Below are 10,842 nucleotides of genomic sequence, written 5' to 3'. Positions count from 1 at the left end.
CAGTGGCTTCTTTGAGACCCAAACTGACAGCATCCACTGGACGGCAGCTACCGCGAAGAGGATTCTGGAACACTGGGCTTCGTGGTTAAACTGAAGCTCCCTTTAAGCCTCTCACAGAGGGAGGGGAAAGATGGAGTCATGAATCTATGTGATAACTTTGTTCTTTCTCTCACACAGCTTTCCCTGCTGAGCAGAGGTCTTACTTTCATCCCTTCCAAATGTAACAGTAAGAATTTGACCTTTCAATCCAGACATGATTTACAGGAGTACCATCGCAGAATTAAGTTAACTGTTCACTATAAGGACAAAAGCAGCATCCAACCTCAGCCATTCACACTGAAATCTGACTGGACACCCCCATCTGCTACTCTCCCACCACAAATTAACCGTTTAATAGACCAGGATATTTCATACTTTGAGAATGATTTTAAAATCATTCATAACACTCCAAATTTGAGTGGTGAGGAAACCAAAACTCTAAAAGAATTAGCCCAAAATAATGATATAGTTATTAAGCCAGCTGATAAGGGCAGTCTAACAGTAATTATGGATAAAAAAGATTATTTATATGAAGGTTACAGACAGTTAAATGATGTAACCTATTATCATAAACTCAATAAACCCATTTATTTAGATACAATCCCCCTAGTAGATACAATTATTAATAATTTACTGAAAAAGAAATTTATAAATAAAAAACAAAAAACTTACCTGCAGGGCAACTCGCAACCGAGGCCCAGACGGTTTTATATGTTACCCAAAATCCATAAAGATCCCCAAAAATGGACCGTTCCATCTAAAATTCCTCCTGGCAGACCCATTGTTTCAGACTGTGAGAGTGAAACCTATTATACAGCAGAATATTTGGACTTTTTTCTGAATCCGTTATCTAATAAACATGACAGTTACCTTAAAGATACATATCATTTTATTGAAAAAATTAAACAGCTAGTAATCCCAGCAGACTCCTTTCTGTTTACTATGGATATTGATAGCTTATATACCAATATTGACCACAAAGAGGGCATTGACAGTATTAAAAGAATCTTTCATAAATACCCAGACAAAAAACGACCAGATAAAGAACTTCTCCAATTATTAGAGATTAATCTAAACAGAAATGATTTTGAATTTAATGGAGAATTTTTTGTTCAAATTAAAGGCACAGCTATGGGCAAAAAATTTGCACCGGCTTATGCCAACATATTCATGGCAGAATGGGAATCCTCTGCACTACAGAAATGTGCTTTAAAGCCGCTCTGTTATTACAGGTACCTCGACGACATCTGGGGCGTTTGGACGCACTCTGAGCAGGAGTTTGGAACCTTCCTGGGGACTCTCAACAGCCACAACCCTTCCATCAAACTCAAATCAACATGCCACGCCTCTTCAGTCGACTTTCTAGACACAACCACATTTAAGGGAAGTGACTTTCACACCACACACAAATTGGACATTAAAGTTTATTTTAAACCCACAGACACACATGCACTGTTACATAAAACCAGTTTTCATCCCAAACACACATTTGCAGGTCTGGTTAAATCCCAGCTGCTCCGCTTCCACAGAATCTGCACCCAACAGGCAGACTTTAAAAAGGCCACCAAAATTCTTTTTTCGGCATTATACACAAGAGGTTATTCCTGCACCTTTCTAAGAAAGTGTTTTAAGTCATTTCAACAAATTAAAACTATTGATACATCCCCCCTTTTACCCATCATTACAACATATTCGGCAGCCACGTGCAGGATGGTGAGAGTCCTCAGGAGGAACTTCCGGGATCTTGTTCAGGGCCAGGGGCTGCTCAAGGAGCATAGATTTCTACCAGCCTATAGGAGGAATAAAAATCTTAAGGACATCTTAATTAGAGCCAAACTTCCCCCCCCTACACCACCCAAATCCAGAGCACTCACCTCTTTTTTCAAACACTTGGATTGGATATGCAGCCACCACAACAAAAATGTGTTTCCGTCTCTATGCAGGGGGAGCCCCCACTCTCAAAACTGCATTTATATTATCTCCTGCTCCACCTGTGGGATACAGTACGTTGGGGAGACTGGAAACACTCTCTTAGTTAGATTCACCCAACACAGACACAACATCACAAAACAAAAAAACACAGACACTTACCTGGTCCAACACTTTATGCTTCACGGATGGGATTCAGTTAGAGCAACGATCGTTCAGATGAATCCCAGATGGTCAACCCCTGAGAGAAGAAAAAATGAAAGAATTTGGATTTCTAAATTAGACACCCTCCATCCAAAAGGTCTTAATGAGAAAAAACCATCTTTGTTCTCATAGGTGACGCTTGGCTGCTCTTCCTTCCATTGTCCAGCAGAGGGAGATGCTAAACATTCCCTCTACACATTCATATTTTGTAACCCCCTTTCATTTTTGTGTCCAGCAGAGGGAGACCAATAATTGACACAATCCATCTCCATATAGCCCTGCCCAAAGATTTCTGCCCCTAAACCTAACCGTCTCTGACTGGAAGGCCCTAAGCCTAATCAGATTGTGAGAATTTAGATTCAACACAAAAAATACTAAATTTTAAATATTCTATATGGTCTGGAGAGGAGGGCGAGATCTGAGTGGAGACAGAAATGGTCTGTACATATGGGGGTTCCAGGTTTACAGCGTGGAGCTCTCGCCCCAACCCTAACACCTAACTCGTCTGAACCTTCTGCTTCTCCGCAGGGTCTCTGTCTCTCTTCTCTCCCCCCAAATCACTTCTTTCTATTTTTTAAAAATTGAATATTGCCATGTTCTTTATTTTCATGACTGCAATTTAAAACTAACATCTATCACATCTTTTTCTTTTAAAGGGATTACTCTCACCTTTGCCACTGCAGCCTTAATTATATTGGATAAAAAACAATACTCTAGTTCATTTTTTGGTTATCACTGTTACATTAAGAACAATATACAATAAATGCATAGTTGAATGTTTTTTTACACAGAACACAGTGATTGATCCTGTGCAGAATTTCCATAGCGTTGTAATTTATTATATTCACTTACTATTTTTTTTGCATTCAATTCTTGAAAATGTAATGTTTAAATATATTGTTCATTTATTTACAATACTCTTTAAAATGTTGAGATTTTTTTATATAAAAAAAGTTTAATTTTATATGAAATTACAAATGTTCGTATGCATTTGAATGCAACGCTCCGAGCCTTCATGACCCAGCGACCTGTGAAGGCAACATTCTGCCCAGCAACGCCTCCGGATTGGATGAGCAGCCCAGGTGCAGGATGGGACATGGTCCGCCATCTTACAAACAGTTGCTTCCAACACTGTGAGGAAGCGCACGCTCGGAGCTGTTCTTCGTGTGTATGCCTACTTACATGTTTATTGTTGATAAGCCAGCCTGAAGAAGATTTATTTTGATCGAAACGTTGCAACCTTGGCTTGTATTATTTTTTTATTAAACCGAAGTTGATCGGTAAATCACGTTTCCTAGTTTATTATTAGCATAGCCTCCCAGTATTAGCATAGCTTCTTAGCCACGTGTGACGGAGGTACCTTCTGCAACGGGCCGAACTAAACCAGGACCACAGTAAGCCATGCCACCGCGCCCACACGACGACGGATGGATACTGGTGCAGTCCAGAGGAGGCAGACGGAGGGAACGGGCCTATGAACGCGACAGGCCACAGAACAGACGTGCAGCTGCGGATTTTTCCAGCTACACACGCCGAGACGGACGCCGATCCTATGCGGACGTCACCAGAGAGGGAGCCCATTTTCTGGAGCCGACCTTCTACGGCAGACAGCAGGTTAGACATCGCCCTGCACCGCAGCCGTTCTATAGCGGGCCGCGCTACCCATTTCAAGATGGCGCTCGGCGTGCGCCAAGACCTAGGCCACGCGGTCCCTCCAACCAAAATGGCCACTACGTCTTTGTACCAGCAGGTGCTCGGAATGAAGCCCCCCCCCACAGGGTACAGTCTAATGACCCTGATTTTACAGAGAAGGTGCGTGTAATGAACAGACTGATTAAAGCTGTACACCACCTCACCAATGTGTCCAGAGAGGCTCATCCTCCCTCCCTGGACAAAATAACAAACAATCTAGCTACAATTATCAAACCAGCATCCCCAAATCTACAAACACAGACTTTGATTGACGGCAATGCTAGAAATTGGGCCTTCACTACCGTTCTCATCCTCAGAGAGCATTATCAAAAGAACATTGACTCTGAAATGCAAAAGCTCACCCAGTTTCCTTCACCGGACTGGAGAGGCCCCTTTGAAATAGCCACAACGTGGGCGAAACGTAATTTAGGCAGACGCCTGAGACAGGATACAATAGACCGTGCCCAGGCGGTCATCATTGCCAGGACGACAGAAACAGCACCTCCTGCTCCTCTTCCTGCTGCTGCCGTTTCTTCTCTCCCAACGCAGACAGCTGACCAGACAGCAGAAGAGGACCCACATGCTGTGATTGAGCTGGCTCCATCATCACCTCCAGTGAACCAGCCTCCCTCCACGAGACCACAGAGCCCAGCTGCAGCACGGCCACCCCCTTCACCACAAAGCAGCAGTCATCAGATCACAACGATCGCCCAAATCCACGCAGCGCCTCCCCCTGCACCAATCTCCCGGGTTTCAGTGGAGACCATGACAGAACCACAACAGGAGGACTGGTCACCTCTGTTTGACCTTGAGGAGGCAAGTGAAACAGAACTTTCTCCTCCCACATCCCCATCTCGTCTTTCTCCTGTAATCCCTCTTCCACCACGCATAAATCGCTCTCAAATAAGCTCTACGGCAGAAAGTGTCGTACGAGTTCTCGACATGCAGAAGGCTGACTCTGAAGCCGAAGAGGAAATCACTCTGGAGCCAGAACCAGCAGATGAGCAGATCACAGCGCTGAGCCAGAGAAGAGTAAGCCAACGCTCCTCCCACAGAGAAGGGAGTCCTCCTCCTCCTGTCCAAACCAGCACCATGGAGAGCAGAGGGTACCACACACTCACCCCTGCCACTCTCTCCAAGCTGAGATCCAGCGTGCAATCTCGCCTAGCCATCGAGCGAGCAGAGCAGACGACAACTTCTGCAGCAGAAATGCAGGTGTGTGCTCCAACACGACACGACAACACGCCCCGCAAATTTACAGAGTGGCACCTGCACATACAACAGAAGAAGGTCATCATAGGAGACTCAAACATCAGCCGCCTTCCACCTTTTAAAGGTGGAAATGTACAATTGGACAGTTTTCCTGGCGCCAGATGGCATCATGCAGAATTTCTCCTGAAGACGGCCACCTTCCAGACGGAACCAGAGGTTCTCCTGCTATCCTTCGGCCTCAACAACAGATCCCAGAGGGATAAAAAAGCTCCAGTGAAAGAGATGATCAAAGCCCTGACTGTAGCAGGACAGAGATTCCCAGACGCCACGATCCTCGTCCCTCACGTCAGTTTTTCACCTCACCTTTCACCAGATGAAAAAGCCGTCCTTATCCATTTAAATCAACACATCCAAGAACTGACAGACTACATCCCCCCACTCAGTGGCTTCTTTGAGACCCAAACTGACAGCATCCACTGGACGGCAGCTACCGCGAAGAGGATTCTGGAACACTGGGCTTCGTGGTTAAACTGAAGCTCCCTTTAAGCCTCTCACAGAGGGAGGGGAAAGATGGAGTCATGAATCTATGTGATAACTTTGTTCTTTCTCTCACACAGCTTTCCCTGCTGAGCAGAGGTCTTACTTTCATCCCTTCCAAATGTAACAGTAAGAATTTGACCTTTCAATCCAGACATGACTTACAGGAGTACCATCGCAGAATTAAGTTAACTGTTCACTATAAGGACAAAAGCAGCATCCAACCTCAGCCATTCACACTGAAATCTGACTGGACACCCCCATCTGCTACTCTCCCACCACAAATTAACCGTTTAATAGACCAGGATATTTCATACTTTGAGAATGATTTTAAAATCATTCATAACACTCCAAATTTGAGTGGTGAGGAAACCAAAGCTCTAAAAGAATTAGCCCAAAATAATGATATAGTTATTAAACCAGCCGATAAGGGCAGTGTAACAGTAATTATGGATAAAAAAGATTATTTATATGAAGGTTACAGACAGTTAAATGATGTAACTTATTATCATAAACTCAATAAACCCATTTATTTAGATACAATCCCCCTAGTAGATACAATTATTAATAATTTATTGAAAAAGAAATTTATTAATAAAAAACAAAAAACTTACCTGCAGGGCAACTCGCAACCGAGGCCCAGACGGTTTTATATGTTACCCAAAATCCATAAAGATCCCCAAAAATGGACCGTTCCATCTAAAATTCCTCCTGGCAGACCCATTGTTTCAGACTGTGAGAGTGAAACCTATTATACAGCAGAATATTTGGACTTTTTTCTGAATCCGTTATCTAATAAACATGACAGTTACCTTAAAGATACATATCATTTTATTGAAAAAATTAAACAGCTAGTAATCCCAGCAGACTCTTTTCTTTTCACTATGGATATTGATAGCTTATATACCAATATTGACCACAAAGAGGGCATTGACAGTATTAAAAGAATCTTTCATAAATACCCAGACAAAAAACGACCAGATAAAGAACTTCTCCAATTATTAGAGATTAATCTAAACAGAAATGATTTTGAATTTAATGGAGAATTTTTTGTTCAAATTAAAGGCACAGTTATGGGCAAAAAATTTGCACCGGCTTATGTCAACATATTCATGGCAGAATGGGAATCCTCTGCACTACAGAAATGTGCTTTAAAGCCGCTCTGTTATTACAGGTACCTCGACGACATCTGGGGCGTGTGGACCCACTCTGAGCAGGAGTTTGGAACCTTCCTGGGGACTCTCAACAGCCACAACCCTTCCATCAAACTAAAATCAACATGCCACGCCTCTTCAGTCGACTTTCTAGACATGACCACATTTAAGGGAAGTGACTTTCACACCACACACAAATTGGACATTAAAGTTTATTTTAAACCCACAGACACACATGCACTGTTACATAAAACCAGTTTTCATCCCAAACACACATTTGCAGGTCTGGTTAAATCCCAGCTGCTCCGCTTCCACAGAATCTGCACCCAACAGGCAGACTTTAAAAAGGCCACCAAAATTCTTTTTTCGGCATTATACACAAGAGGTTATTCCCGCACCTTTCTAAGAAAGTGTTTTAAGTCATTTCAACAAATTAAAACTATTGATACATCCCCCCTTTTACCCATCATTACAACATATTCGGCAGCCACGTGCAGGATGGTGAGAGTCCTCAGGAGGAACTTCCGGGATCTTGTTCAGGGCCAGGGTCTGCTCAAGGAGCATAGATTTCTGCCAGCCTATAGGAGGAATAAAAATCTCAAAGACATTTTAATTAGAGCCAAACTTCCCCCCCCTACACCACCCAAATCCAGAGCACTCACCTCTTTTTTCAAACACTTGGATTGGATATGCAGCCACCACAACAAAAATGTGTTTCCGTCTCTATGCAGGGGGAGCCCCCACTCTCAAAACTGCATTTATATTATCTCCTGCTCCACCTGTGGGATACAGTACGTTGGGGAGACTGGAAACACTCTCTTAGTTAGATTCACCCAACACAGACACAACATCACAAAACAAAAAAACACAGACACTTACCTGGTCCAACACTTTATGCTTCACGGATGGGATTCAGTTAGAGCAACGATCGTTCAGATGAATCCCAGATGGTCAACCCCTGAGAGAAGAAAAAATGAAAGAATTTGGATTTCTAAATTAGACACCCTCCATCCAAAAGGTCTTAATGAGAAAAAACCATCTTTGTTCTCATAGGTGACGCTTGGCTGCTCTTCCTTCCATTGTCCAGCAGAGGGAGATGCTAAACATTCCCTCTACACATTCATATTTTGTAACCCCCTTTCATTTTTGTGTCCAGCAGAGGGAGACCAATAATTGACACAATCCATCTCCATATAGCCCTGCCCAAAGATTTCTGCCCCTAAACCTAACCGTCTCTGACTGGAAGGCCCTAAGCCTAATCAGATTGTGAGAATTTAGATTCAACACAAAAAATACTAAATTTTAAATATTCTATATGGTCTGGAGAGGAGGGCGAGATCTGAGTGGAGACAGAAATGGTCTGTACATATGGGGGTTCCAGGTTTACAGCGTGGAGCTCTCGCCCCAACCCTAACCCCTAACCCTAACCCTAACCCTAACCCCTAACCCCTAACCCTAACCCTAACCCTAACCCTAACCCACCCCCAGGCCACAAAGAACCTCAGAGATTCCCAGGAAAGACTCCTCAACCCAGGAGGCCCACCCTGAAGAAAACTCCATGGTTCCCTCCATTTCTATACCCTCTGTCTCATTTAACCAGACACTTCAACCTGGCTCCAAGGTGGCGTTTCCGCTCCTAGCACAGGTACATCCACCTCCACGCCCACCCATGCAAATCCAAACTTCACAACCTATTCTTTTGAAACTACATTCAAATGTTTCAGTATTCACTTCTGATGAAATTTGTCCATCTTCTCAGCAGTCTGACGGGACCGGCTCCCCAGGCTATCCGGCTGGGCGGCGCACTCCCTCCCTAAAAAACACACCCCTGCAAGGGGAGGAGTCGGCAAAAATGATGAGAGGGAATGTGGAGGTCAAACAAGACCACCAAACAACCCACTCTGAGCCCTCCTCAACCAATCGGGTTGGGACGACGCTGCCCAGCTATGTCCCAGATCAGTCCACCTTGGTTCCCCTTCCTTCTTTGGAACCAACCTCACTACTAGACCTTTCAAACATGGATGACTCTCCTCACCAGTTTTCTTCTCGGCCCCCACAGACCCCTACACCTTCGTCTCCTCATACTTCTTCTTGTGAACCAACTCCGGCTCCTCCTTCTTATTCTGATCCTCCACATCCCCCTGGATCAGACACTTCACCTATAGTGGAGGGCTCATACTTACAGGACAACATTTCGCAACAAGACCCCATTTCTGTCTACCAAAGGACCCTTGGCCCCGTGACCACGGAACCCAGGCCTAACCCATCATTTTTCACCTCCCCATTTAGTCCAACCACTCCAAAGCTCTTTGCCCCCACTTACCATCAAGCATGCTCCAACCGCAAAATTCAGTCTTGGTCTTTTAAGCCGCGGAAACCAGTCCTGATTCTGGGGGACTCAAACATTAACAGGATTCCTCCACACAACTACAGCCAGATTCAACTGGACAGTTATCCTGGGGCCACGATCTATCATTTTCTAAAGGTTTGTGAAAAGACCCCCCCAAACCCACAGGTTAAAATAGTTATATTCTCCGTGGGAATTAATAATAAGGATCAGGACCCCAAGCAAACCTCCATCAAACAATTGAAGGGCCTCTTCCGCCAGGCTAAGTCGACCTTCCCTAATGCAGACCTTTACTTTCCCATCATGAACTTTTCGTCCCACCTAAGCCCAGTTCAACGCAACAATCTTAAGCTCATCAATAACACCATGACCATAACGGTTCCTTTCCTCACAGAAATCCCCCATGATACATTCCATACGGAGAAGGACAACATACATTGGACCTCTGAAACAGCCAACCTCATTTTTCACAACTGGATCCAGCAATTAAATTTACATTAAATTCACAGGCCCAACCGGTACCTCACACCCCTACACACCCAGAGTGGGACCTGGGCTGGGAATCCCAATCCTCAATTCTCAATCTGTCCACCCTCTTCACACCTTCAGCTTCTCAACGCCATCTTCTTTTTTTTTTTTTTTTTTTTTTTTTTTTTTTTTTTTTTTTTTTTTTACCTTGTCCTGTCCAACAGCTGGGCAAACAGATGAGAGCTGAGGGCCTCTTGTGTTGGACATATTTTACTTTAACAAGAGGGGTTATTAATCTTCAGACAAACCAAAGGTATGTCTGAATAAACCCCTTTTGTAATTGAGGCCAAACTTTATTAATTTCAAACATGTTTGAAGATCTTTGGTGTTGGACCGGACGGAAAAGGAAAGAGGGGAAGAAGAGAGAGGGACGTTAGAAAGAGGGGGGGAAGGAGGGTGATAGTAGGAGGGGAAGGGGGATAAGACCATGAAGCAGCATAGAGCAACAAGTTTACTGGTTGTTAATCACCATGGTAAGGCTCAAATGCAGTACAAAAAGGGCGGAGCCTGTCCACACACACACCCAAGTGTCAAACACACCTGCTAGTTGCAAAAATGTCCATCTGTCGACATGTACACAAAACAGATAGTGCTCACACGCATACTTATGCCTTAAAACCAACTAGTGTGAAACATTTCAGTCATTCAGTCACGCAAACCGCCAGTGCAAAGGTGAGCCAACACCCGTGCTCAGGTGAGTGCTCATGTTCTTCTAATATGGATGGTGGAATGTGTAAAGAAGGAAGGAGAGCGCCCAGCCATCCCCACCCCAAGACCCCCACCGCAGCAGCAGCGGCAGCCGGAATCCCCCCACGCCACACGGAAACCGGCAGGGAACAACCGCCGCCCGGGCGACCAAGCCCGCCACCCAGGCCAGGGCCAGCAGGACCGCCGCAAGGCCCCCCAGAGCCAGAGAGCAGGGAGGCACAGAGGGAAAGAGAGGGCCGCCCCAGCCCAACCAGGAGAACAGCCCCCCCGCCGCGCCGGGAGAGCCCAACGCAGGGCCCCACCGGAGAGGGACGCCCACAGCCCCAGATGAGCACCCCACCACCACCCAGGAGTTCCGGGCATCCCCCCGCCCCAACCCCAGGTACGAGCCAGGACCCCCCAAGGGAGACCCGCCCCGCACTCCAGGCAGCCATCCGCCCGGCCCACGGTTGGTCCAGGGAGGAGCAAGGCAGGGGCCCGCCGCCCCCGCCC

At 45.3% G+C, this 10,842-nt stretch overlaps 1 protein-coding gene and 1 long non-coding RNA gene across 2 annotated transcripts; one reads left to right on the top strand and one right to left on the bottom strand.

Annotated features, from left to right (window-relative positions):
- Positions 1 to 1,961: 1,961 nt before the first annotated feature.
- On the bottom strand, positions 1,962 to 4,922 carry LOC144994648 (uncharacterized). Its single transcript, XR_013658251.1, has 2 exons — positions 2,131 to 4,922; positions 1,962 to 2,056 (listed from the first exon to the last, which is right to left on the bottom strand). It is a non-coding gene; the product is annotated as an uncharacterized LOC144994648 (long non-coding RNA).
- A 2,415-nt stretch (positions 4,923 to 7,337) lies between these two features.
- Positions 7,338 to 9,729, top strand: LOC144994646 (uncharacterized). The gene is made up of 2 exons (XM_078953456.1): positions 7,338 to 8,412; positions 8,527 to 9,729. The coding sequence occupies exons 1-2, from the start codon at positions 8,326 to 8,328 to the stop codon at positions 9,613 to 9,615; spliced, it is 1,176 nt and encodes a 391-aa protein (XP_078809582.1). The 5' UTR covers positions 7,338 to 8,325; the 3' UTR covers positions 9,616 to 9,729.
- Positions 9,730 to 10,842: the final 1,113 nt, after the last annotated feature.

The sequence above is a fragment of the Oryzias latipes genome, chromosome 9 (assembly GCF_053564925.1).
Source record: "Oryzias latipes strain Hd-rR chromosome 9, Olatipes_Hd-rR_3.1".
NCBI lineage: Eukaryota > Metazoa > Chordata > Actinopteri > Beloniformes > Adrianichthyidae > Oryzias > Oryzias latipes.
This window is presented reverse-complemented; position numbering and strand designations above follow the sequence as displayed.

Bases quoted from the DNA above. Each gene is read 5' to 3' on its own strand.
- LOC144994646 (XM_078953456.1), top strand. From the start codon at position 8,326: ATGGTTCCCTCCATTTCTATACCCTCTGTCTCATTTAACCAGACACTT. The intron at 8,413-8,526 runs GTACATCCACCT...CCATCTTCTCAG, and splicing joins CGTTTCCGCTCCTAGCACAG to CAGTCTGACGGGACCGGCTC.